This window comes from Hylobates moloch, unplaced genomic scaffold, assembly GCF_009828535.3.
Source record: "Hylobates moloch isolate HMO894 unplaced genomic scaffold, HMol_V3 SCAFFOLD_15, whole genome shotgun sequence".
Classification (NCBI taxonomy): Eukaryota; Metazoa; Chordata; class Mammalia; order Primates; family Hylobatidae; genus Hylobates; species Hylobates moloch.
This window is the reverse complement of record NW_026652290.1, coordinates 4,768,722-4,796,594: the sequence shown is the minus strand read 5'-3', so window position 1 is coordinate 4,796,594 and position 27,873 is coordinate 4,768,722. Positions and strand designations below refer to the sequence as shown.

The following is a 27,873-nucleotide window of genomic DNA, read 5'->3' as shown; positions in this document are numbered from 1 at the left end:
GCCTCCCAAAGTGCTGGGATTACAGGTGTGAGCCACCGCGCCCAGCCATCACTGTCATATCTTGAGCCGCTTCTGTGGATTCAGAACTAAGGGCAGAGGTAAACAGGGCTAAAAGTTCCTGTATTATGTTGGGGGAGCCAGACTCCTGAGCCATTCCACACGATTATTGTTCTAATAGTGCTGCCATAGTAATAGCCTCACCCCTATGAGGGTAACATATATGTTTGTGATTATGTAATATTATAAAGTAGGTCCCAGAAGCTGTGGCACCTGCTGGAGGCTAGGGGTGCACAGGAAACGGATGGCGGATGGACCCTGGAGGACAGTGTGCCGTGTGAAAAGCCCTGGGCTTGGTCCCAAGAAAACGAGATGCCATCAAGATGTCTGATCAGGGGATAGAGCGGGCAGGATGTGGTAGTGTTCTGGGACGCGGGAAGGATAGTTTGAAAGCACAGAAACTGCTGAAGGGTGACCTGGGTGGAGCTGGAGCACAAGCCCTGTGACCCCACAAAGGCTGAAAGCGGGCAGGTGCGACGAGAAGGGAGAACGGAGGGGGAGGGGAAACCAGGGCCAGCGAGGGCTGTGCCTGCTGAGATGGCGTGCTTGACCTCAGGGACTCGGCTGGGGTCCAGGATCTGAAACCTTCAGGTGCTACCCCAGCTCCCCTCCCCACACCGCACACACAGCCCCCGGGGCCAGGCGGCGGAGAGTTTTTATATCTGTGAAACCTTCCCCCTAGCCTGAGTCAACAGCCAGAGCTGGGCTGCCCTATACAGAAAGCCTGTCAGCAGAATGAGGGGCCGTGGTCTTAGCGGCTCAGGTCCCCCACCCTCCCCCACCCCACCAGCTTCCTGCAAATGAAAGGGGAGGGGTGAGAAGCAGCCATCGGGTGGGGTGGGGGCTTGGCCTCATGTTATTCTCAGGGAGGAAGCCTTGCTGCGTGTCTCACACCCCCCACTCCCAAATCCTAACCCTAACCCTCACATCCCTACTCCCTAACCCTAACCCTCACACCCCTACGCCCTAACCCTAATGTCTCACACACCCCCACTCCCAAATCTCGGCTCCGTGTCCTGCCTGTCTACTGCCAGTGGCTTTGGCTATGGCAAGGAAAGGCACTGCTGCTGCTGTTTTGGCCAGAGAAAGGGAAGCCTGTGCCCCTTATTAATGGCTGGTCCCTAGAAGGGCCTAGATGCAGGTGACAATTGCCATCCTTGGCTGACAGTGATGACAGGGACGCAGGCAGCTCCAGCTTCAGTAGCACTATGGGGCTCTCAACCAAGATAGGAGGGAGGGTGAAGGAGAACCGCCCTGGGGCCAGGCCCGGAGGAGATGAGATACTTGGGGATGAGGCGGCCAGTGAACAGCGGGACACATGGGGCTGGGAAGTGCAGGGACAGGATGCGGGTAGAGATGTGGGGGCCAGCCTCAGCAGCATCAGAGGATGGGAGTGGAGGGGACTGTGCCAGAGAGTGAGCGGGGAGGGTGAGGTGGGGACAGCCCAGCGGTCACAGGGGGGAGGGTGAGGGCCACTCCACGTGGGACAGTGTGGCTGTGAAAGCCAGATGGGCCGGGAGCGGTGGCTCAAGCTGTAATCCTAGCACTTTGAGAGGCCAAGGCAGGAGGATCCCTTGAGCCCAGGAGGTCGAGGCTGCAATAAGCTATGATCATGCCACTGCTCTCCAGCCTGGGCGACAGAGTGAGGCCCTATCTCTAAAAAAGTAAAATCAGAAAAAAGAACGAAAAAGGAAAAGATTTCTGGTATAGTCAGTCTCCACCCAATGTCCTTGCTACACTGTGAAATGAGAAGAGTGATTCGTTTTTGACTCAAGGTCATTGCTGGCTCTCACACTACGCCCCTTGCCTCGAGGCAGAGTCCAAGGAAGTAGCCTTGGCTCAAGTCCCATCTGCGGCCCACCCTCGGCCCACCTGCGGCCCACCGCTTTTGCAGGCTCAGAGCTTCCCCTTGCTTTTTCTTAGCTTGTCAAAAGATAGGAGATTTGAGTCTGGCTTCTGTCCCCGGTCAACTCCCAAAGAGGAGGCCTGGTGAGGTTTCTCTCTGAACAGAGAGATTTCAGGGAGTCGGACTTGCTTCCGAAGGATGCAGCAGCCATTGGGGTGCCTATATGGACACTTTTAAAGCCTCTTCAATAAGTATAGAAGCCCATAGCTCTTGTTTTTTAAATTAAATATTATAGATAAGCAAATCTCCAAAACGCTGGAAATACACATCACTACTTGGATGAAACTGGCAGGCATTTCTGAATGTATATATACGTGGAAATGGCATATTCAAAAATAACGAGCTATTCCTACTGCTCTGTAACATGCTTTAAAAAAAAAAAAAAAAAAACTTTTCATTTATTCTTGCAAAATTCCTATGAAATCATCTTCTCGCCCTGTCCTTAAATCCTGCTGTGGATGACTCTGAAAGGGGGTTGACTGTTAAGGCTCCCAGTCCAAGCCTGCAGTATATTTATTCAGGGCCTCTTTTAGGGTCTCCATTTAAGATTTTTTTCTTTCCTTTTGCATATGTGGTAAAATATACATAGTATAAAATTGACCATTTTCACTATTATTTATTTTATTTCTTTTCTTTGAGACAGAGTCTCACTCTGTTGCCCAGACTGGAATGCAATGGCACAATATCGGCTCACTGCAACCTCCACCTCCTGGGTTCAAGCGATTCCCCTGCCTCAGCTTCCCAAGTACCTGGGAGCACAGGTGCACGCCACCACGCCTGGCTAATTGTTGTATTTTTTGTAGAGATGGGGTTTCACCATGTTGGCCAGGTGGTCCCCAACTCCTAACCTCAGGTGATCCACCCTCCTCGACCTCCCAAAGTGCTGGGATTACAGGCGTGAGCCACCGTGCCCAGCCTGTTTTTTAATTTTTTTTTTTCTAAGACAAATACAGTAAGACATTTTTGGCTGGGCACAGTGGCTCACGCCTGTTATCCCAGCACTTTGGGAGGCCAAGGTGGGCAGATCACTTGAGGTCAGGAGTTCAAGACTAGCCTGGCCAACATGGTAAAACCCCGTCTCTACCAAAAATACAAAAATTAGCCGGGCATGGTGGCACATGCCTGTAAGCCCTCAGGAGGCTGAGGCAGGAGAACTCCTTGAACCTGGGAGGCAGAGGTTGCAGTGAGCCGAGATCGCGACACTGCACTCCAGCCTGGGCGACAGAGTGAGACTGTGTCTCAAAAAAAAAAAAAAAAAGTAAAAAAAGAGTAAGACATTTTCACCACCTTTAACGTTTAGTTCGGTGGCATGAAGCACATTCACACTGTTGTGTGACCATCACCACTGCCCCTCTTCAGGGCCTTTTCATCTTCCCAAACAGAAGCTCTGTCTCCATTAAACAACACACCCCATTTCCCCAGCCCCGCCCCTGGCAACCTCCATTCTTCTTTCTGTCCCTGACTTTGACTACTCTAGGGACCTCATGTAAGTGGAATCACACAGTATTTGTCCTTTCACGTCTGGCTTATTTTATTCAGCATCGTCATGTCCTGAAGGTCTGTCCATGCTATAGCACATGTCAGAATTTCCTCCCTTTTTAAGACCAAATCATATTCCATTGCACAGATGGACCACGTTTTATGTACCTGTTCATGCATGGATGGACACTTGGGTTGTCCTGATGGCTGCTGTGAACCTGGCTGTGCTCTGTTCAAGGTTTTGGGTCTCCTGCACCCTTCTTTTATTCTTTTCCTTAGAGACAAGGTCTTGCTGTATTGCTCAGGCTGGTCTTGAGCTCCTGGCCTCAATCGATCCTCCCACCTCGGCCTCCCAAAGCCCTAGGATTACAAGCATGAGCCTCCGCACCTGGTCTATGTTTCTTAGAAAGTTTGCCCTGTAGGCCGGGCGCGGTGGCTCACACCTGTAATCCCAGCACTTTGGGAGGCTGAGGCGGGCGGATCACAAGGTCAGGAGATTGAGACCCTCCTGGCTAACATGGTGAAACCCCGTCCCTACTAAAAATACAAAAAATTAGCCAGGTGTGGTGGTGGGTGCCTGTAGTCCCAGCTAAGCGGGAGGCTGAGGCAGGAGAATGGCATGAACCTGGAAGGCGGAGCTTGCAGTGAGCTGAGATCACGCCACTGCACTCCAGCCTGGGGGACAGAGCGAGACTGTCTCAAAGAAGAAAAAAGTTGGTCCCATGGCCCTGTGCTCTGGGTGGCTGTGGAGGATGTCTCTAATTGAGCATCTTCTTACCAAGGCCCCTAAGCGTGTCCTCACTCCATCCAGATCGACCTCGCTGCTCAGTACATAAAGGCTGCCGTGAAGAACCTTCCCTCAGTGTTCCTGATGACAGACTCCCAGGTGGCCGAGGAGCAGTTTCTGGTGCTGATCAATGACCTGCTGGCTTCAGGAGAGATCCCCGGGCTGTTTATGGAGGACGAGGTGGAGAACATCATCTCCTCCATGCGACCCCAAGTCAAGTCGCTTGGCATGAATGATGCTCGGGAAACATGTTGGAAATTCTTCATCGAAAAAGTGCGCAGACAGCTCAAGGTGGGACTCCCGTCTTCAGCAGGGCCTCAGGAGCCCAGCTTGGCGCCCGTGGCCTCTTGAGTTTTTGCTGTGCATAGAGCAGGAGGACTGATCCTTCACGGGATGTGAAGTCCTGTTAGGAGAGTGTGAGGGGTGGGGCTCTCTGATGAACCGGAGCCTGGAGACTTTTTCACATGGGTCATTAGAGGTATCTTGGGGCCAAAAAAAGTGTTTTACAGTCTTCCTTTGGTGTCTGAGGAGGTTGGATTCTAGGACCCCCATGGATACCAGAATCCACAGAGGGATGGCTGGTCAAGGCCCCGATATAAAAGTGTCGTGTTTTTGAACACGCTCCCCTGTACTTTAAATCATCTCTAGATTACTTATAATACCTAATGTAACGTAAAATGCTATGTAAATAGTTATACTATATTTTTATTTGTATTATTTTTTATTTTATTTTTTTTTTTTTTAACAATTTTCAGTCCATGGTTGGTTAAATCCACAGTTGTGGACAGACAGCCGACTCTATGTGGACCCCTTCCCCACACACAGCTACTTTAAGTAGATAAATGCACCTTGACTTTTTTTTTTTTTTTTTTTGGAGATGGAGTTTCACTCTTGCCCAGGCTGGAGTGCAATGGCGCGATCTTAGCTCACTGCAACCTCTGCCTTCTGGGTTAAAATGACTCTCTAGCCTCAGCTTCCCGAGTAGCTGGGATTACAGGCACCTGCCACCACGCCCAGCTAAATTTTGTGTTTTTAGTAGAGATGGGGTTTCACCATGGTGGCCAGGCTGGTCTCGAACTCCTGACCTCAGGTGATCCACCTGCCTCGGCCTCCCAAAGTGCTGCCCGGCCACACCTTGACTTTCGACATCGCCTCTAGGGTAAGCAGGCTAAACTCCCCTAGTAGGACAGAGAACCCCTTGGACCTATTGGCCCCGTCCTCTCCAGAGTTCAGTGGCGCTGCCCTTTGCGGGGTGCCAGCCCCATAGCTCTCCTGGGCACCTGCCAGCCATCATTTTCCCCTGCTTGACTCAAACAGAGCAGAGGCCCTCCCTCCCCTCCGTGGGCTGCGTAGCCCAATTAGTGAATGTTATCTGTGAGCCAAAGGCGTCCCCTGATGGGCGCTGCCTGCTCCTGGATTCTCTTTGGTGCCCTGCCAGTGCCGGCTGTGTCCCACACTCTCACATCATCATGCAGTGAGGGGTGCAAAGTCAGCCAAGCAGTGAGCCACCCCCACCAATGGCAGCATCCGTGCAACACCTACGCCACAAAAGGGGACCAGAGAGCAAGGGCAGCTGGGAGGCTGAGACCCAAGACAAGGGAGGTCCTCATCTAGCCAGAGAGCCCCCCAGGCCTGTCTCCACAGCACGTTCTCCAGCTGGGGTGCCAGGGACTCCCTGCCCTTTCTGGGAATTAGCCACTATCCCTCAGGGCCCAGCGGGGACCCTTCCTGCTGAACCGAAGGGCTTGGAGCGCGGCCCTTTCTGGGGCCTCATCTGCCCAATGTGGATGCCCACTCCCCATTCCTTCCTTTGTCCGGCCTTTTTTAAACAGGCAAGGGCCCCTTCCGGAGGGAATGGGACTGTTAGCGAGAGGCATGAAGCCAGCTGAGCATTTATCCACTGCAATGCAGCGGCCGCCCTTCAAACCCAGAACTGGGACTGCGCTGCCCAGACCCTGGGCAGCTGAGCCCGGCAGGGCGCATTGCTTTCTGGAAGAGCTTTCTGCAGAGTGATGGATTAGGCCCCAGCACTGCAGTCCCAGTGGGCAGCGCATCTGTGTCTCCCACACCCAGGTGATCCTGTGTTTCTCCCCTGTGGGCTCCGTGCTGCGGGTACGAGCCAGAAAATTCCCAGCTGTGGTCAACTGCACGGCCATCGACTGGTTCCACGAGTGGCCGGAAGATGCCCTGGTGTCCGTCAGCGCGCGCTTCCTGGAGGAGACCGAGGGGATTCCGGTGAGTCACTGAGGCCACCTCTGCCTGAGCTCTGAGCCCGGAGGACAAGGACAGGCCCAAGGGCTGGCTCCCTGGGAGAAAAGGGCGCTGGGATTAGGGTGAGCCAAGTGAGGCGTCCGCCTTGGGTTTAAGGTTTAAGAGACTGCGAGAAACCTCAGGCATCAAGATAAGTGATGTTTAAATGTAATATTTTTGAAAATCAAAATTTGTGCTAAAAAACTGATGATGAACAAACCATCAGAATTGTAAACCAAGGTGGGCTGTTGGGTTTTTTTGTTTCATTGTCCTGCAATCCTACGCCAGGGAGGGGTGGTTTCCAATCAGCCCCCGCCTGGCCAAGGCTCCAGGGCCAGTTCAGGAGGGCTGAGGACACGCAGCATGCGGACAGATCGGGCCACTCAGGCTTTCTGCCTTGCCTCGAGCGCTTGGCTAGAGAGCCTGTATTTGCTGGGATAAGTATACACAAGGGCACACGCCATTGCCTCGTGCACCTCTGGGGAAATGACAGGTCCGACATTCTCTTGCAGTCTCTTTTCATTGAAAGATGGTGCCCAAGGCCGGGGGCGGTGGCTCACGCCTGTAATCCCAGCACTTTGGGAGGCCAAGGTGGGAGGATCACTTGAGGTCAAGAGTTCGAGACCAGCCTGGCCAACATGGTGAAACCCCATCTCTACCAAAAATATTAAAAAAATTAGCCGGGTGTGGTGGCACATGCCTGTAATCCTAGCTACTCCAGAGGCTAAGGCAGGAGAATCTCTTGAACCCGGGAGGCGGAAGTTTCAGTAAGCCGAGATTGTGCCACCACACTTCAGCCTGGGCAACAGAGCAAGACTCCATGTCAAAAAAAAAAAAAAAAAAAAAAAACAGTGAAAGATGGTGCCCATGTTCACTGTTTGAGCTCAATGCTTGCCTGGAAATTACCCGTAAACCCAGGCCCACTTTTGACCAATTCAATAGGGGGGATGAGCAGCCCTTGGAATAAACCTCCCTTTATTACCATCTCTTATTTCTTTTGAACACATATTCAGTTATTAAGTAGGACAGAATAAACCTGAAACTACCTTCTCTTTTTCCTAGTTTTTAAAGATGGGAAAAAGAGCCTGCTTGCCATTAGAGCATTCATTTATGAGATTAGCCACTCCCAGGAACTCTGCAGTTCAAAGTTGTCCCTTGGAGCATAGATTTGGGTTTCTAGTTCCCAAGGCAGAGACTTCCTAGAAACAGGCATTGGCCCCACCACCAGCACTATATATAAATCCTGAAATGCGTGTGTTGGATGAATTCATTACTTTTCAAAATGTCCTGAATTAAAATTAACATTGCTGAGACAATTTCTGGGGCAAAGCTCCCAGTGCCTGCCTTCAGGTAGGTGGGCAGACCTAGAGGGCTGGGGAAAGAAGTTCTAAATCCCAGGACCCAGCCTTGGTAATGAACAATAAATATTTGCAGAATTACCTGGCATATGAAAACATATTCTCAGCCTTGTACTTTTTCAGGTATGCAGGTATGTGAATGCATGTGCACATGTATAGATGCAGGTATGTGAATGTGTATGCACACATATACATGTGCGTGTATGCGCGTGTGTGCGTGTATGCGTGTGTATGTCAGAGACAATGACAAGCTCTGCTGTGTCCTGTGCACTGAGCTAAACCCTTCCATGGTGCAGTGCCCACAACGGCCCCAGGATCTGTTGCTCTCAGGAGCCCCTTTGGGTAGTTGAAGACACTGAGGTTGAGAGAGGTCTCAGGGCACCTTGTCCAGGACCCCTGGTGAGTCCGGGGAGCCCTACTTTGCTGATTCGCATGGTGGGGTCCCAGGGATGACTGGCTGTCTCATCTTTTTAGTGGGAAGTCAAGGCCTCCATCAGCTTCTTCATGTCCTACGTGCACACCACCGTCAACGAGATGTCCAAGGTGTACCTGGCTACCGAGAGGCGCTACAACTACACCACACCCAAAACCTTTCTGGAGCAGATCAAACTGTACCAGAACCTGCTGGCCAAGAAGAGAATGGAGCTTGCTGCCAAAATCGAGAGGCTGGAGAACGGCCTGATGAAGCTGCAGAGCACGGCTTCCCAGGTAGGAGATGGGGGCTGGCTGCCAGCTCCTGTGCCGTACCCTGGAGGCCTCACAGGAGCCGCTACTGTCACAGGCTTCTACGGGCTGGTCACACCGGGGCTCAGCATTGCCTAAAGTAAGATGAGCACGCTTCCTGCCTTTGAGAAGCATTCACTCCTAGGCCAGAGTTAGTATACTTGTCGTAACAAAAAAACAGACTCAAAATGCTTTCACAATGTTGATCGTACGGAGGGCGCATTACACACACAGGGGGTGGCACCTGCCCCATGTCTGGTGAGATTTGATCATCGTGCCCAATGCAGTCGATCAAAATGCATTTGTTCATTCGGAAATGCCATTCATACCATGGTGCCTGGCTCAAAAACCTCCCTGGATCCTTTCCTCCACACCATATTGATCTTTAAGGGTTCTGCCTGCTTCAAACCTCCTCCATCATGCAGTCCCAGTACCTTCATCTTTATTGCCCACCATTGACAGCCTGTGAGGGGGCCTGAAATTAGCTGCCAGCTCCCTGCTGGAGTTGTGAACAGACTGGGACCTCCCACTTGCTTCCGGGGGAGCTTTCGCACCCCTGCCCCCCTCCCAAACTCTCGCTGTCACTCTCCCACCAGCCTGGAGGGGCCCTGGCCAGCCCTGCTCAGCACTGCAACTCAGTTGGCATTTGAGACAGAGTCTCGCTCTGTCATCCAAGTTGGAATGCAGTGGTGCGATCATGGCTCACTGCAGTCTCAACTTCCTGGGCTCAAGCGATACTCCCACCTCAGCCTCCCAGGTAGCTGGGACCACAGGCACAGGCCACCATGCCTTGCCAATTTTTTTTTATTATTTATACAGATAGGGTCTCTCTGTGTTGCCCAGGCTGCAGTTGATATTTGTCTATTCAGTCACCTTGCCAACTCCTTTGAGCACCAGGAATATCTCATACTTGTGACCCTGTGTACGCAGTCAGGGCTCAATACTTACTTTTAAGATACTGAAAAGACTCCAAAACGAGTCACTGGGAGTCGTAAGACACGGCCCTGCTGTTCTGCCCCTCTGTGGCTCCCACCCCTCGTCTGCCCAGTGCAGGGCGGCGTGTGTTGGCAGCGGCCCACGCTTGCTGTTTCTCGGTTCCTCTTCCACAGGTGGATGACTTGAAAGCCAAGCTGGCGATTCAGGAGGCTGAGCTCAAGCAGAAGAATGAGAGCGCAGATAAGCTGATCCAGGTGGTCGGCATTGAGACCGAGAAGGTCCGCAAAGAGAAGGCCATTGCTGACCAGGAAGAAGTCAAGGTCGAGGTCATCAATAAGGTAGGTGAAGGCAGCCCAGCGTGGCCTCAGGAGGGCTGCTGCACTGGCGAGGCCTCCCGGGCTTCCCCATGTGGTCAGGTGCCACCGACAGGCGTGGGAAAGGCTGAGACGTACATAGAAGGACAAAGTTCCTAAGCCAGTGGGACCCCCAAAGGAGTCTCTCTCAGGGAAGGGCCCCCGCTTGGAAGCAGGCTTTCCTTAGAAAACTCCCATCCCCGTGGCCGAGCTCCTCCATGTTCAGTCCCCAGCCCACAGTGTCAGCCTCACCAGGGGCTTGTGGGAAATGCAGGCTCTCGGACTCCAGCTCAGCTCTGCTCAGCGGGGCCTGCGTGTTAACGAAATGCCCACGATCCGTGAGCATGGGAGGGGTTGAGAAGACCTCACTGGAGCCTGGTCCTCAGACGTGCGGCTCCGGGGCTCCCCACAGAGGGTAGGACGTTACTGGCCTGGGGGTGGGCTCCTTGCTGGTTTGGGGGGTGGCTGAGGTTGAGAACCACTGCTTAGGGGGAGCGTCTTCATCATCTTTGGAGCCTGAAGGTCACAGCATCATTGGTGCAGCTTCTCATCACCCCTCCCTGGGTGCTTCTTTTGTCGTCAGTCCCACATCTGTGTAATTATTTAAGAGCGTTCCAGTCATTGCCCACTGTCTCCTGAGTGAATGAATGAGTGTGTGCATGAATGAAGGAGTTGCTACTTTCTTAGAGGGGGGTGAGCTATACACTCTGAGATGTTCCATTTTGGATGGATTATGAAACAGCCCCAGAAACAGTAAGACTGCAAAGTCAGGGTGGTCTGAGTGGCCCCTGGATTTCCCCTCCAGTCTTGGGAAGCTCAAGCCGATAGAAGGAACAGTTCCCATTCCAGAATCCCACCCAGCTGCCGAGGCATTGCTCATTCTGACCTGAGCGTTGTGGGGCAGAGCAGAGGAGGCAGGGAGGAAGGCGGGCTCCAGACAGGGGCCAAGCACACACGGAGGGATGGCAGCAAAGGAGCACAGTCAGCAAATGCAGCAAATGAGTGGTGGCCGGAGGGGCAGCCTCTTTTGTGGAGCTCAGACCTGCTAGGGCCTGGGCTGCCCCTCGCCACTGCTGCCTACACATGCACATGCACACATGCACATACGCATACATGCACACACATGCACACACACATTCATGATATGCATACATGTACACACATGCACACATACACTCATGCACGTGTGCATACATGCACACACGCATGCACACACATGCACGTACACGCCCCCACAGGCACATGGACAGACCTGCAGTAATCTCTCCTGTCCATCTTCCTTCCAGAATGTCACTGAGAAGCAAAAGGCCTGTGAAACAGACCTGGCCAAAGCAGAACCGGCCCTGCTGGCAGCCCAGGAGGCTCTGGACACTCTGAATAAGGTAAAGGGGGAGGGAAAGAAAGGGGACCCCTGGCCTGGTTGGAGAGGAAGCTGCCTTTGCTGTTGGCGTGGGTGGTGACAGACTCACAGCGGCTTCCTTGGGGCATCGCCGAGGACCTGGTCCAAACTCCCATCGGACCTATCCTGTCTGTCATTTGCAGAACAACCTGACAGAGCTGAAGTCCTTTGGGTCCCCGCCAGACGCCGTGGTCAACGTCACTGCCGCCGTCATGATTCTGACCGCGCCTGGGGGCAAGATCCCCAAGGACAAGAGCTGGAAGGCAGCCAAGATCATGATGGGCAAGGTGGACACCTTCCTAGACTCCCTGAAGAAGTTCGACAAGGAGCACATCCCCGAGGCCTGCCTGAAGGCCTTCAAGTGAGCCGGGGCTGGGCCTCGCGGCCAGGGCTTCCCTCTGATTCTCCATCAGGCCAAGGCAGGGTGCTGAGGTGAAGCGTGGCCTCAGGCTCCTGGGGCCTGTGGCTCAAAATCTAGGCAGGCCCTTCCGCATACGGCACCCCAAGAACACAGCTGACAAGCTCAGCAGCGGGAACCCTCAGGCCACAGGTCTGAGAGAGAGGCCAGCCAGGCCCCGCGGAGGTTGGCGGCAGCATGAGAGCAGCTGACCACACGAGCACTTGCACTGCACACATGAATACCATCCCCAAAATGTAACACCTGCCATATCATCTCTGCTGCGTCTCATCCCTCTAACCTTATAGTTTCAGTCTCCTGGTGCCTGATTTGGAAAACTGGGCAATGCTACTGTGGGGTAATGGGAGTGGGAGAGCAGAGCCGGTGGGGGGTGGCCTCTAGAGCCAGCCTGACTGTGTGAATCCCAGCGCTGCCCCTCCAGAGCTGTGCCACCCTGGGCAAGACACTCAGCCTCTCTGGGCCTGTTTTGCCAGAGCAGGACAGGGTGACGACTCCGGCCCACTGGTGTTCCCTCGCTAGGCCCTACCAAGGCAACCCGACGTTCGACCCCGAGTTCATCCGCTCCAAGTCCACGGCCGCCGCCGGCCTGTGCTCCTGGTGCATCAACATCGTCCGCTTCTACGAGGTCTACTGCGACGTGGCGCCCAAGAGGCAGGCACTGGAGGAGGCTAATGCAGAGCTGGCAGAGGCGCAAGAGAAGCTGTCCCGGATCAAAAACAAGATTGCCGTAAGTGCTGGCTCGCTCCGGTCCCTGCGAAACACCAGAGCCACTTGCTCACGCTGCCGGTCAATATCTCTGTTGAAAATGGGTTGGCACGGCCTGCCGTCGTGAATTATTCAGCAGTGCGAGAGGATGCAGGCAGAGGCAGGGGCCAGATGGTACCGGGAGCTGCTTGGTGTCCTTGGCCTCCATGCTCCAGAGTGCTCTCAGCCTTTGTGGGAGCCTCTTCCACACTCAACACTCGCAGGGCCCAGCCCTGCTGCCGCTGCAGGGTGCTAGAGATGCCTCGTGGGGTTTTCCAGCAGCTTTTCCAACTTGATTTTGCAGGAACTTAATGCCAACCTGAGCAACCTAACCTCAGCGTTTGAAAAAGCAACAGCTGAGAAAATCAAGTGTCAGCAAGAGGCCGATGCCACGAACAGGGCGATCTTACTGGCGAACAGGTATCATCTCCTCCCTGAGACCACCCTCCTGCTCTCAGACCCCCTGAAAGGGACAAGCCCGCACAACCGCCTTGGGAGGAGGAGGAGGGAGCCCAGGTGGAAGCAGCCAGGTTGCCACTTTCACTTCTTGAGCTCAAAGTAATTAGGATAAAACTTGGCCTCTTGCGTAGTCAGTGGCCTCCACAAAATATGCCCTGTCGCGTGGTTGCAAGTAACCCACACTGGCCTGGGACACTGGATCCCACGGGGCTTGATCTGGGGCATTACTCGGTCATAACCCACTCTCAGCCACCGTGTGGCTTCCAGGGTCGTTTCACAGCCAGCGGACAGTCATTTCACGGATTACATCACGGTTTGGGGTCCAGAGTAGTGTCATCCACTAGGGATATAATGCCAGATGCCAGATGTGGATGTGTCACCTTAACTTTTCCAGCAGCCACATTAAAAAAGTACAGAGGCTGGCCGGGCGCAGTGGCTCATGCCTGTAATCCCAGCAGTTTGGGAGGCCGAGGCGGGTGGATCACTGGAGGTCAGGAGTTCGAGACCAGCCTGGCCAACATGACAAAACCCCATCTTACTAAAAATACAAAAATTAGACAAGTCGGGCGCGGTGACTCACGCCTGTAATCCCAGCACTTTGGGAGGCCAAGGTGGGTGGATCACCTGAGGACAGGAGTTCGAGACGAGCCTGGCCAACGTGGTGAAACACCGTCTCTACTAAAAATACAAAAATTAGCTGGGTGTGGTGGCAGGCGCCTGTTATCCCAGCTATTTGGGAGGCTGAGGCAGGAGAATCACTTGAACCCAGGAGGCAGAGGTTGCAGTGAGCCAAGATTGCGCCACTGTACTCCAGCCTGGGCAACAGGAGTAAAACTGTCTCAAAAAAAAACCAGGCATGGCTGTGCACACCTGTAGTCCCAGCACTTGGAGGGCTGAGGTGGGAGTTTGAAACCAGCCTGAGCAACATAGTGACACCCCATCTCTACAAAAAAAATTTTTTAAGTACAAAGAAACAGTTATAATTTTATTTAATCCCAACTATCCAAAATATTTCAACATGTAACTAATATAAAAATTATCAATGAGGTATTTCCCGTGGTTGTTTTCATCCTGAGCCCTGACACCTTGCATGTCTTTTTTTTTTTTTTTTTTTTTTGAGACGGAGTCTCGCTCTGTCGCCCAGGCTGGAGTGCAGTGGCACAATCTCGGCTCACTGCAAGCTCCGCCTCCTGGGTTCACGCCATTCTCTTGCCTCAGCCTCTCCGAGTAGCTGGGACTACAGGCACCTGCCACCACGCCCGGCTAATTTTTTGTATTTTTAGGAGAGACGGGGCTTCATCGTGGTCTCGATCTCCTGACCTCGTGATCCACCCGCCTCGGCCTCCCAAAGTGCTGGGATTACAAGCGTGAGCCACCGCGCCTGGCCGCATGTCTTTTTTTTTTTTTTGGAGACAGAGTCTCACTCTGTCACCCAGGCTGCAGTGCAGTGGCACAATCTTGGCTCACTGCAACCTCCATCTCCTCAGTTCAAGTAATTCTTGCGCTTCAGTCTCCAGAATAGATGGGACCACAGATGCACACCGCCACACCCGGCTAATTTTTGTATTTTTAGTAGAGACGGGGTTTCACCATGGTGGCCGGGGTGGTCTCGAACTCCTGACCTCAGGTGATCTTCCTGCCTTGGCCTCCCAAAGTGCTGGGATTACAGGTATGAGCCACCACACCCGGCCCCCTCATTCCTTTTAACACAGAGCACATCTCAGAGCAGACCTGCCGTGGTCCCAGAGCTCGGGAGCTCCAGGGCTAGCAGCTGCCTGCTGAACAACGCAGCTCGGGAGCGTGCCTTTCCTGTTCTCACAGGGGAGCACCCGGAGCCTCAGCAGAGCCTGGGGCTGAGTCTGTTCCAGGCCTGCAGGCTGTGTTTTCTCCTCCCCAGTGGGTGGCCACCGCTGATGGGCCAGTTGTCAGCCGTCAGTGCCCCAGGCTGCATGAGGCTGGCCTTCAGGGTGGTGCCCCGGGTATGAGGGATTTGACCTCACCTACCAAATCGAAGTGGTCTCGAGGTCACTGGGAAGTAAGGGCTGCTCAGATGGTGCCACAGACAGACCCTCAGTGGCCCTAACGGGCAACCTGGACTTGCAACAAACATGCCAACGCTTTCAGACCCATGGTGCACCACTGAGGGTCAGGGACCAATCCTCAAGCCGGTGGCCTGAGAAGCACGAGGTGCATCGTGGAGTCCTCATTCCACGCAGGGCCAGGTACCTTCTGGATGCCACATTGTTCTGTGGCCACCATGGTCCTCACCCGGGCTCTGTCACCAGCTGGTCGAGACGGTGCCCTGTGGTGTCTGGCAGCATCTTCAGCACACGGGAGAGGCAATCAAATGGCATCAGCCATAGCCGGGTGTCAATGCAGGTGACTCGGGGAGAGGAAACACAGCATTCCTAAGGGCTGCCAAGAAGTTTTTTGTTTTTTTTGTTTTTTGTTTTTGTTTTTTTGTTTTGTTTTGTTTTGTTTTTGAGACGGAGTCTCGCTCTGTCACCCAGGCTGGAGTGCAGTGGCACAATCTCGGCTCACTGCAAGCTCCGCCTCCCGGGTTCACGCCATTCTCCTGCCTCAGCCTCTCCGAGTAGCTGGGACTACAGGCGCCTGCCACCACGCCCGGCTAATTTTTTGTATTTTTAGTAGAGACGGGGTTTCACCGTGGTCTCGATCTTTGTTTTTGTTTTTATCTTGAGACGAAGTCTTGCTCTCTCACCCAGACTGGAATGCAGTGGCCCAATCTCGGCTCCCTGCAACCTCCGCCTCCTGGGTTCAAGCAATTCTCCTGCCTCAGCCTCTTGAATAGCTGGGATTACAGGCGTGGGCCACCACACCCAGCTAATTTTTTTGTATTTTTAGTAGAGACGGGTTTCACCATGTTGGCCAGGCTGGTCTCGAACTCCTGACCTCAGGTGATCCACCCACCTCAGCCTCCTAAAATGCTGGGATTGCAGACGTGAGGCACCGTGCCCGGCCATGAAGCATGATTTGGGCTTCTCTAAAGCATTTCCTCCCAAAAACTCCCCAAAAGCATTTTCATCGTTGAGCCACTGAGCCAGGTGCAGACGGGAAACTCTGAAGATTGACAGAGGTGCAGTCCTCTCACTTATGCAAATACGTTTTATTCTCTCTCGTTCTGCTTCAGGCTGGTGGGGGGATTAGCATCGGAAAACGTCCGCTGGGCTGAGTCCGTGGAGAACTTCAGGAGCCAGGGGGTCACGCTGTGTGGGGACATCCTGCTCATCTCTGCCTTCGTATCCTACGTGGGCTACTTCACCAAGAAATACCGGAATGAGCTGATGGAGAAATTCTGGATCCCTTACATACATAACTTAAAGGTAAGGAGTGGAGTCCTGGCCGGGCGCAGTGGCTCACACCTGTAATGCCAGCACTTTGGGAGGCCGAGGCGGGCGGATTACTTGAGGCCAGGAGTTCATGAGCAGCCTGGCCAACATGGTGAAACCCATCTCTATTAAATATACAAAAAAAAATTAGCCAGGCCTGGTGGCGGGCGCCTTAATCCCAGCTACTGGGGAGGCTGAGGCAGGAGAATCACTTGAACCTTGGAGGCGCAGGTTGCAGCGAGCAGAGATCGCACCACTGCGTTCCAACCTGGGCGACACAGCAAGACCCCGTCTTTAAAAAAAAAAAGGTGGAGTCGTATTCATCACTCGGGAAATCTGGGGAGGTCCCAGCAGGGCAGAACCAGCCACATGGCACCTTGACTTCCGTGATGAGGCTCAGGCCCCTTTGGGGATAAGAATGTGGCCCATTGGCACTGCGCGGTGGCTCACGCCTGTAATCCCAGCACTTTGGGAGGCTGAGGCGCGTGGATCACCTGAGGTCAGGAGTTCGAGACCAGCCTGGCCAACATGGTGAAACTCCATCTCTATTAAAAATATAAAAACTAGGCTGGGCATGGTGGCTCACACCTGTAATCTCAGCACTTTGGGAGGCCGAGGTGGGCGGATCACCTGAGGTCAGGAGTTCGAAAGCAGCCTGGCCAACATGGTAAAACCTCGTCTCTACTAAAACTACAAAAATTAGCTAGGTGTGGTGGCGGGCACCTGTAATCCCAACCACCTGGGAGGCCAAGGCAGGAGAATATCTTGAACTCGAGAGGCAGAGGTTACGGTGGGCCAAGATCATGCCACTGCACTCCAGCCTGGGTGACAGAGTGAGACTCTGTCAGGGGGGAGAAAAGAAAAGAACGTGGCCCAGTGTTGCTGTGCTGACATCATTTCTGGCCGAGTTACAAAGCTGCTGTGTCCAGAGTGATGGAAATGGCTGGCTTCTCCCAGGTCGTCCTGCTGGTCCGCCCCTAACCGCAGCACCAGACAGAGCATTATTTGGAGAGCTGTTTTCTAGTAAGTAATAAGGTCGCATCACCCCTTCTAAGAAAGTGTGCCTCTCTGGGCAGGTCCCCATCCCGATCACAGATGGCCTGGATCCCTTGAGCCTGCTGACAGATGATGCAGACGTGGCCACCTGGAACAACCAGGGCCTCCCCAGCGACCGCATGTCCACCGAGAATGCCACCATCTTGTGCAACACCGAGCGGTGGCCGCTGATCGTGGACGCCCAGCTCCAAGGAATCAAGTGGATCAAAAACAAATACAGGAGTGAACTGAAAGCCATCCGCCTGGGACAGAAGAGGTGTGTGTGGGCGCAGGACCTGGGCCGAAGCCGGCCTCTGCTTGGAAGCACGCCTTAGGCATTCCACATTGGTTCAATGGATGGGTGGGTCTTTGAATACAAGTACTAGCCCACAGGTTTTTAATTTGGCCTGGGAACAGCAGCAGTAGTAAAGAATGAAATGAGGAGCTCTTTTCCCTTCCCCTGTCCCCATCACCTGCTGCTCCTTCAGGGAAAGGAGAGAGAGACGCAGGCTCAGGCCTGCAGTTGCCTCCCGCTTGGCCATTTGCTGGCTGGGAGACTTGAGACTGGTCATGTTCTTGGGTGTCGTGGTCTGTGTTCTCATCACAGTTGAGAAACAATGGCTGTGACAACACAGGTACAGTGATGCCCTGCCTTCCTAGCAGTGCTGGAAAACCCAATGGTGGATGGATATGAAAACATTTACCTCTGTGGCCATAAAGCTACTCAAAGCTGCTTCCAGCCCGGGCGCAGTGGCTCATACCTGTAATCTCAGCACTCTGGGAGGCCGAGGAAGGAGGATTGCTTGAGCTCAGGAGTTTGAGACCAGCCTGGGCAACATAGTGAGACCTCGTCTCTCCAAACAAACAAACAAACAAACAAAAAACCTAGTTGGGTGTGGTGGCATGAGCCTGTAGTCCAAGCTACTCAGGAGGCTGAGATGGGAGGGTCACCCTGTTCACGCCACTGCACTCCAGCCTGGGCCAGAGAATGAGACCCTGTCTCAAAAAGCAAAACTGTTTCCATTTTCATCTCCACTCCCATAAGAGCACAGGGGCAGTTTACAAAGAAGCCCCTCGGCTCCTTTCAGGAAAGGGCGAGCTGTTGGGAGCAAGTTGTGGGCTCCTAGGTCACCCCTCGCTTGGCGCTGTCTCGCTCAGAGGGCAGGGGCTGCTGGTCAGCGCATGCGCACCGTTCCATCACGAGGCCCTCTGCTGTGAACCAGCTTCTGTGCTGTGCCCGCAGCTACCTGGATGTCATCGAGCAGGCCATCTCGGAAGGGGACACCTTGCTCATTGAGAACATCGGCGAAACCGTGGACCCCGTGCTGGACCCTCTACTGGGCAGGAACACGATTAAAAAGGGAAAGTGAGTTGTTTCCACCTCCGTGGCTTGAGCCAGGTAAACATCTTCAGGCCCGAGGCCTGGGTGTGCACATATAGAGAAAACGCCCGGAATTTCCTTTGCTTCCCTGGTAAGCAGCAAGGGCTTTGACAAAATGCCTACTGGTGGGAAGGAACCCCCAGCTCCCGAGGAAAGACTGGAAAGAGGGGCCACTTCCCAATTAGGAATATCTCCGCCAACACTTTATCAGTGATCGCCTCCAGATGGTGAGGCTTGAAGGTGATGTCTTTCTTCTTTCTGTTCTTAGGCATTTTGCAAATCTCGGGACCGCATTTCCTTTAAAAAGTCACATAAGATTCACATAACAAAATTAACCATGTTAAAGTGCATAATTCACGAGCATTTAGTACACTCACGATGTTGTACAAACACATCTGTCCAGTTGCACATTTTCACCACCCCGAAAGGAAGCCCTGTACCCACTCTTCTTCTTCATTCCCCTCCCTCCTGAGCCCTGGACACCCACTCGTCTGCTCTCTGTGTCTGTGGATTTGCCTATTCTGCACATTAATTACCTCTGAAGAGAATCAAGCAACGTGTGTCTTCTTGTGTCTGGCTCTTTTTACTCAGCATTTTTTGTTTGTTTTTTTGAGACGGAGTCTCACTCTGTCGTCCAGGCTGGAGTCCAGTGGTACAGTCTCTGCTCACTGCAGCCTCTGCCTCCTGGGTTCAAGTGATTCTCCTGCCTCAGCCTCCCAAGTAGCTGGGATTACAGGCACACACTAACATGCTCAGCTAATTTTTGTATTTTTAGTAGAGACGGCGTTTCCCCACGTTGGCCAGGATGATCTCGAACTCCTGACCTCAGGTGATTCACCTGCCTTGGCCTCCCAAAGTGCTGGGATTACAGGCGGGAGCCACCACGCGCGGCCTTTACTTAGCATGTTTTTTGGGGTCATACATGTGGTCGCATGTGTCAGTCCTTCTCTTTATGGCAGAATCATTTTCCACGTGTGGCTGCGCGCATTGTGTTTGTCCACTGATCAGCTGATGCATGGAGCTTGCGTTATTCATTTTACAATTTTAAAAAATTATATCTACTTTAAAAATGTAAATGTCAGAGCTGACAAGAGCCACCTTTAAATGCAGAGACGCATGCAGAAACCCAGAACAGGGGTGGCAAATCAACATGCAGAGGTCCTAGATGCTGGAAAGGGCCTGGTGTGAGTGCTGAGGGGTTAAGCTAGCCAGAGGCCCCTCAAAGTGAGCCCAACTACAAAGAGGGGAGAGCAGGGTGTAGAGCCGGAGAGAAGCGCCCCCCGCCACGGTGGATGAGCAGACCCAGGGTTGCAGTCCTGGGAGCTTCCAGAATGGCCTGGTGTTGCAAATGGGTCTGGGTGGAGGCCAAGCAGAGGGCTTAGGTCAGGGCTCCCAGGGGAGCACAGCGTGCAGCCCGAGGGGCGTAAACCCTGCTGCAAAGATGAGCCTGACCACGCAAGGAAAGAGCAGGTGCATCTCCCAGAAGGGCCCACGTCACAATCCGGGGAGGAGGAACAGACAAGGAGAGGTGCAGTGCTCTTCCAGGGACCAGAAGGAGGGTTCAAGGTGGCGACCTGGCCCGGGGCCAGGGTGAAAGGTGGTCTGTACTTGTGTTCCTCTCCCCTGGTCACTGGGAGGCCCACTAACCCTTTCCTCCACCAACCACCAGGTACATTAAGATCGGCGACAAGGAGGTGGAGTACCACCCCAAGTTCCGCCTGATCCTGCACACCAAGTACTTCAACCCACACTACAAGCCAGAGATGCAGGCTCAGTGCACCCTCATCAACTTCCTGGTCACCAGGGATGGACTCGAGGACCAACTCCTGGCTGCTGTGGTGGCCAAAGAGCGCCCAGATCTAGAACAGCTGAAGGTAACTACGCTTCAAGGTCGGTCACACAGGAGGAGGGGCCGTCCCACGCAGAGAGGGCCGGGTCACCATGAGGGTCCCCGGTCACCATGAGGGTCCCCGACCAGGACCGCCAGGCCAGTGCGTGTCGTTGCTTCTCTCCGAAGGTGCCTCAGTGTGTGTGTGTCCCGGGGCATCGCAGCTTCTCATATGACACGATGGGTCATTTCCTTCCCCAGCTGTCCCCTCTTCCAGCTCCCAAATTTAATTCTAAGTCACATGACCGCTTTGCTTAAAGAACATGAGTCACAGCAGGTCCTCAGGGGGTTCTAAGCTCCAAAGCGCTGCCCTGCAAGAATGGCCTGGTTGCCAGTCCTTGCGCCCACCATGTTTCTGGCTGTTTCAGCCACATCTCAGGAGGCCCAGGCCTGTCTGTCCCCATTCTACCCCCTATAGTCGCCGTGACAGGAAGCCTCGAGGCTGGGAGCAGGGCCAGGGCCTCTCTGAGGTTCCAGGGGCTCTGCTTCTGCAGCCCCTTTCGGGGCCTGAGCTCGTTCTTCCCGCTCAAAGCCTGGGCTTTGGCTCAGCCACCTGAGGGAGGCCCAGGTGCCCGGTGGACAGAGCCAGGCAATGCAGTGACAACTGCACCTCCCCTTGCAGGCGAACCTCACCAAGTCTCAAAACGAATTTAAGATTGTTCTGAAAGAGCTGGAAGATTCGCTCCTGGCCCGTCTGTCGGCTGCATCAGGGAACTTCCTGGGAGACACGGCCTTGGTGGAGAATCTGGAGACCACCAAGCACACAGCCAGCGAGATCGAGGAGAAGGTGAGAGCTGCCTCGGTGACGTGGCCTGGCAGCCGGGGCATGGGAGGCTGGGCCACGGGCGATCGGCGCCTCCCCCACAGGCAAGGAGAAAAGCAGCTTCAGTCATACGTGCCCGAGTGGGCCCAGGGCAGGAGAAGGGGCCCGCGCTCCCATCCTGCACCCAGCTGCTGCTGAGAGCCCTTGGGTGGCTTCCCAGGGAGGGAGGCTGGTGGCTGGGAATGAGCCCACCTGCTCATGGCACTGCCCATCTGCTGTGTCATTCAAACCCCTTTTATTTGTGTCGAGGTGGTGGAGGCAAAAATCACAGAAGTTAAAATCAACGAGGCGAGAGAGAACTACCGCCTGGCTGCGGAGAGGGCATCTCTGCTCTACTTCATACTGAGCGACCTCAACAAAATCAACCCCATCTACCAGTTCTCCCTCAAGGTACGCCCTGCAGCTGGGGCTGGGTGCCTCCCTCAAGGTGGGGCTGCATCTGGGCTCCACAGCCAGGCCTGTCGCCCGCACAGCCATCGGGCAGTGCCAGGGCCACCCTCAGAGGGCAGACCTGGTCCAGCCTGCAGATGGGGCTGGAAGAGGGGGAGCCAGGGACCCCCATCAGTCCTACACCCATTCTCCCCAGGAGAGGGTATGAGCTGCTCCCTCCTCCCTGCTCTTCCCCTGGTGCCTCCAGGCACCCCCAACCCAATCAAAACAAACTGGATGGCCTGGCGTGATGGCTCATGCCTGTCATCTCAGCACTATGGGGGGCCGAGGCGGGTGGATCACCTGAGGTCAGGAGCTCAAGACCAGCCTGACCAACATGGTGAAATCCTGTCTGAACTAAAAATACAAAAATTAGCCAGGTGTGGTGGTGTGCGCCTTGGGAGGCTGAGGCAGGAGAATCGCTTGAACACTGCAACCTCCCTCACTGCAGAGGGTGCAGTGAGCCAAGATCACGCCACTGCACTCCAGCCTGGGTGACAGAGCAAGACTCTGTCTCAAACAAACAAAACAAACTGGAGGCTACCACAGGCGGCAGGGAGTGGTGGCGGGGAGCGGTGGCAGGCTCCATCTCTGCACGCCTCCATGGCTCTCGGTGGCGGATCCCCAGGCCTTCAACGTGGTGTTTGAGAAAGCCATCCAGAGGACCACCCCTGCCAAAGAGGTGAAGCAGCGGGTGATCAACCTGACGGACGAGATCACCTACTCTGTCTACATGTACACGGCCCGGGGGCTCTTCGAGAGGGACAAACTCATTTTCCTGGCACAAGTTACGTTTCAGGTAATGTCTAGCCTCGCTGCTCCTAGTGTGGTCCATGGACCAGCGGCGTCAGTGACCCCTGGGAGCTTTGTGGAAAAGCAGATTCTTGGGCCCCCACCCAAACCTGCTGATTTCAAACCCGCATTTTAGCAACATACCCAGGTGATTATAAAGTCTGAGATGCCTGATGTGGAACAGGCCTAGGGCTCTCTGAGTTGATATTCGGGAAGCTGGCACAGTATTCCAATGGGAGCTAGTGAAGGGGTGGTGTTTTAAGGAGAATTTCACAAGGAAATTCACTTTACATGTAAGTTGTGCTGAGTAAATAGTCCTGCATTAGTGCTTAGCCCACTGTGGGGTGAGTGATGTTTCTTAAGAAATAAGTGTAGGAATAAACAAATATTCCTCCTGTTTATACAGTCCTGCTAAAATATTTAAAGATCTGCATTCTCTGAAACTGATTAAACAGCCTGTCTTAATTTGTTTTGTGCTGCTATAATGGAATACCCAAGGCTGGGTAATCTATAAACAATAGAAATTTATTTCTCGTGGTCCTGGGGTCTGGGAAGTTCCATATGAAAGTGCTGGCATCTGGCAAGGGCCTTCTTGCTGTGTCATCCCATGTTGGAAGGCTAGAGGGCAAGAGAGAGCACAAAAGGGGCCAAACTCCTCCTTGTGTAACAAACCCACTCCCTTGATCATGACATTAAGCCATTCCCTCTGCTGTCACGGCCCAATTGCCTCTCAGGCCCCACCTCCCAACACTGTTGCATTGAGGATTCAGTTTCCAACATATGCTTTTTGGGGAACACATTCAAACCATAGTACAGCCCCTCTGCAATTTCATTTACACTGTGCCATAAGTATGGTTGGAAACACTAGTTTTTGTTGTTGTTGCTACTGCTGCTATTTTGAGACAGAATCTCACTCTGTCACCCAGGCTAGAGTGCAGTGGTGCAATCATAGTTCACTGTAACCTTGAATTCCTGGACTTAAGCAATCCTCCCACTTCAGCCTCCTCAGTAGCTGGGACTACAGGCATGTGCCACCATACTAGGCTAATTCTTCAGTTTTTTAATTATTTATTTATTTATTTATTTATTTATTTATTTATTTTTTAGTAGAGACAAAGTCTCGCTCTGTTGCCCAGGCTGGTCTTGAACTCCTGGGCTCAAGCGATCCTCCTGCCTCAACCTCCCTGTAGCTGGGAATACAAGTGTACACTGCTGTGCCTGGCTAATTTTCTTTTCTGTTTTTTTTTGTTTGTTTTTGAGACGGAGTTTTGCTCTTGTTGTCCAGGCTGGGGTGCAGTGGTGCAATCTCAGCCCACCACAACCTCCACCTCCTGAGTTCAAGCAGTTCCCCTACCTCAGTCTTCCGAGTAGCTGAGATTACAGGCATGCGCCACCATGCCCCGCTAATTTTTGTATTTTTAGTTGAGACGGGGTTTCTCCATGTTGGTCAGGCTGGTCTCGAACTCCTGACATTAGGTGATCCCCTAGCCTCAGCCTCCCAAAGTGCTGGGATTACAGGCATGAGCCACCGCACCCGGCCCTAATTTTTTTTAATGTGTTTAAAGAGACAGGGGCTTGCTACGTTGGGCAACACTAATCGTATAAATAGGTTGGGCATCAGCGTAAGCCTAGCTTTCAATTCAAACTCAAACTTTGAACCAATGGGGTCCATATTATGAAGGTTCCTTTTACATGTGAATCTCTGAATCATAGGTTCCCTATGAGATTTTCTCCTGGCTGAGAGGTCATCAGGATAAGAGTTCCTCAGTGCTCCCCCTAATTTTCCAGGGTAGAAAGCATTCTGTTTGGTCCCAAAGAACATTTTGACCAAAAGGAAGAGTCCAGCTCAGGAAGAAATTCTCTGTGGGATCTGAAAAACAGACCTTTGGGCACTTGACTGAGGAGATGGCAGTGGCATTGCCCCTGCTTCCAGCCACCTGCTGCCCATCTGAGACAGAGGGTGCCAGGTTAGCTGCCCAATACACCACTTCAAAATGACCCAGACCCTGCCCACAGGAGGTCCAGAGGGCCAGCATGCACAAGTGACAAGATGGCATGGAATATGACCCAGCCTTCCACTTCTGGGCACACACCCACAAGACCTGTAAACAGGTGGCCAGCATCTGTCCAGATTCCTGTACACCAGCATTCACAACAGCATTAATCGCAGCAGCCAAAAGCCAGATGAGGCCGGGCCCTGAGGCTCATGCCTAGTATCCCAACACTTTGGGAGGTCAAAGCAAGAGGATCACTTGAGGTGGTTTGAGATGAGCCCAGTCAGTATAGCAAGACCCCATCTCCACAAAAAAAATAGGTGAGGTGATGCATGCCTGTAGTCCCAGCTACTTGGGAGGCTGAGATGGGCGGGTCACTTGAGCCCAAGAGTTCAAGGCTGCAGTGAGCTATGATCACAGCACTACACTCCAGCTGGGGCAACAGAGCAACACCCTGTCTCTCAAAGACAACAACAAGGCCGGGCGCGGTGGCTCTCACCTGTAATCCTGGTACGTTGGGAGGCCAAGGCGGGCAGATCGCTTGAGGCCAGTAGTTCAAGACCAGCCTGGCCAATACGGTGAAACCCTGTCTCCACAAAAAATGCAAAAATTAGCCAGGCATGGTGGCACTCACCTGTAATTCTAGCTACTTGGGAGGCTGAGGCAGGAGAATTGCTTGAACCCAGGAGGTGGAAGTTGCAGTGAGCCGAGATTGCGCTACTGCGCTCCAGCCTGGGTGACAGAGTGAGACTCTGTCTCAAAAAAATAAATAACAATAAATAATAAAAATAAATTTAAAAAATCAACAAAGCCAACCAATTCACAACAGCCAAAACGACCCGCTGTCCATCAGCAGATAAATGGAGAACCCCAGCGTGGTTATATTCAAGAATGGGATATTACTCGGCCTTACAGAGGAAGGAGGTTCTGACACATCTACAACGTGGATGAACCTCAGAAGCATCACGCTAAGTGAAAGATGCCAGATGCAAACGGGGCACGTCGTGTGCTTCCGTTTATACGAAGCATCCAGAATAGGCGCATCCCTAGGCAGAAGGCAGATGAGCAGCTCTCAGAGGCGAGGGGAGATGGGTAGTGGCTGCTTAAGGGGTGAGGGGGTAACAAAAAAGTCCTAGAACTAGAGTACTGGTGGTTGCACGACGCTGCAAATATGTTAAATGCCACTGAATTTTGCACACTAAAATATGGTTAAAATTGTCAATTTTTTTTTTTTTTTTTTCGAGACAGAGTCTCACTTTGTTGCCCAGGCTAGAGTGCAGTGGCGTAATCTCAGCTCACTATAACCTCTGCCTCCCAGGTTCAAGTGATTCTCCTGCCTCAGCATCCCGAGTAGCTAGGACTACAGGCGTGCACCACCACACCCGGCTAATTTTTCTGTATTTTTAGTAGAAACAGGGTTTCACCATGTTGGCCAGGCTGGTCTCGAACTCCTGACCTCAAGTGATCCACCCCCCCCCCCCCCCCCCCCCTTGGCCTCCCAAAGTGCTGGGATTACAGGCGTGAGCCACTGTGCCTGGCCAAAATGGTCAATTTTATGGTATGTGTATTTCACAACTTAAAAAGCGAGATGAGGTAAAGACAAAACTTTACCCCAACCCAAAGGGGCAGGACAGGGCGCCCCCTGCAGGCCGGGAGTGTGAACTCCTCTTCGAGTCCAGTGCACATCTTCAGGGCTGCTGACGTTTTACTGGCTGCGTTAAGTGTATACACCTCCATGTTCACCCAGGTCCTGTCCATGAAGAAGGAGCTGAACCCAGTGGAGCTGGATTTCCTCCTGCGGTTCCCTTTTAAGGCCGGGGTGGTCTCACCAGTGGACTTCCTGCAGCATCAAGGCTGGGGCGGGATCAAGGTTCGTCTTTAGACGTTGAACACGTCGTGTTTTCTTCCCACCATGGAGCCTTTCCAGGTGATGCTGGGATGTTTACAAGGCCAGAATACCAGGCTCTGTGGCCCATAAAATTCAGTAAAGCAAGGAGGCCCCACAGATAGGGATGGAGACCAAGATGGGCTGGCTGCCAGCTCACAGATAGCTCTGTGTTCCTATAGGGAATGTGACATGAGTTAGGTCCCTGAGACCTGCATACAGCAAGCAGAGACTGACATCCTCTGGGGGCCAGAAGAGGCCTTAGGGCCTCTTACCATCCCTCCCTCAACCTCCCCTCCCACCCCAGCCTCCCCCCTCCCGGTGTAAGGGAAGTGGCAAGTGAAAAGTTTGTTCTTCAGATTCCTGGACACAGTCAGGGACCCTCGAGTCTCAAGGTCTGTTCAAAAAGACCTGAAGAAGGTTGTCCCCTGAGCTAGAATGGCCCCATTTCAGAGACCCCTAAAGGAGCAGCCCCCAGCCCCTCCCACGCCTCATGTCCCCAGATGTCCCCAGGTTGGACCCCGCCGAGGAGACTCCTGGTGCTGTCCTGGGATGCCTGAGCTGGGCACGGACAGCTCGTGCTTTGGTGACCGGCCTCTCGGGCTTCCTTATCCCAGAGCCCCGGTTTCCTTAGAGGGCAATGGCCTCTCCTCCTCGAATGAACTGTACAGGAAGGCTCTCGGGACCCGGGTAAGTGGGAAGAATCACAGGGCATGCTGCCTCTGCCCCAGGCCCTCTCAGAGATGGACGAGTTCAAAAACCTGGACAGTGACATCGAAGGATCTGCCAAGCGCTGGAAAAAGCTGGTGGAGTCGGAAGCCCCTGAGAAGGAGACCTTCCCCAAGGAGTGGAAGAACAAGACGGCCCTGCAGAAGCTGTGCATGGTGCGCTGCATGCGGCCGGACCGCATGACCTACGCCATCAAGTGAGTGTCCCGCTGTGCCGGTGGCCCCGCCCCCAAGGCCCAGGCCTGTTGGAAGCTTGACCGAGCTGCTGTGCTAGGCTCTCTGTGGACTTGAGTTGATCCCCTGAACTTCTTTCTTCTCCCCATTTTACATAGAAACGAAGCAGGGCTTAGAGGGGCTAAATCATTTCACACAAAGTTATTCGAGGACAGAGGCAGGATTCCACCCCAGGCTGCGGACTCCAGTCCTGAGTTCTTGTTAATCCTGAATGTCTCAGGGTATCATTAGGGGAACCCCTTGTCCCCCGCTAACCTGACTGAGGAGGGGTGCCCTGCGATACATGATGGGAAGAAAACACTTCCCACATGAGCCTCCTGGATTGAAAGTAAGATGTCAAGTGTGAACGTGAACGTGCACTGAGGCCATACAAATGGGGTCCTTTTAGGATTTTTTTTTTTTTTTTTTTTAAAGGGGGAGTCTTGCTCTGTCGCCCAGGCTGGAGTGCAGCGCAAGCTCGGCTCA

General features: G+C 53.3%; 1 protein-coding gene across 1 annotated transcript in view; it reads left to right on the top strand.

Annotated features, from left to right (window-relative positions):
* Positions 1-27,873, top strand: part of DNAH17 (dynein axonemal heavy chain 17) — a 149,833-nt gene that overhangs the window by 102,458 nt on the left and 19,502 nt on the right. The window contains exons 52-68 of the mRNA XM_032177998.2: positions 4,254-4,520; positions 6,303-6,464; positions 8,312-8,545; positions 9,670-9,834; positions 11,136-11,231; positions 11,392-11,609; positions 12,186-12,393; positions 12,715-12,830; positions 16,021-16,213; positions 17,296-17,531; positions 18,498-18,620; positions 20,305-20,509; positions 21,146-21,310; positions 21,596-21,736; positions 22,404-22,574; positions 26,309-26,431; positions 27,178-27,371. Coding sequence (XP_032033889.1) covers positions 4,254-4,520; positions 6,303-6,464; positions 8,312-8,545; positions 9,670-9,834; positions 11,136-11,231; positions 11,392-11,609; positions 12,186-12,393; positions 12,715-12,830; positions 16,021-16,213; positions 17,296-17,531; positions 18,498-18,620; positions 20,305-20,509; positions 21,146-21,310; positions 21,596-21,736; positions 22,404-22,574; positions 26,309-26,431; positions 27,178-27,371 — 3,017 coding nt within the window. The remainder of the gene's footprint in view (positions 1-4,253; positions 4,521-6,302; positions 6,465-8,311; positions 8,546-9,669; positions 9,835-11,135; positions 11,232-11,391; positions 11,610-12,185; positions 12,394-12,714; positions 12,831-16,020; positions 16,214-17,295; positions 17,532-18,497; positions 18,621-20,304; positions 20,510-21,145; positions 21,311-21,595; positions 21,737-22,403; positions 22,575-26,308; positions 26,432-27,177; positions 27,372-27,873) is intronic.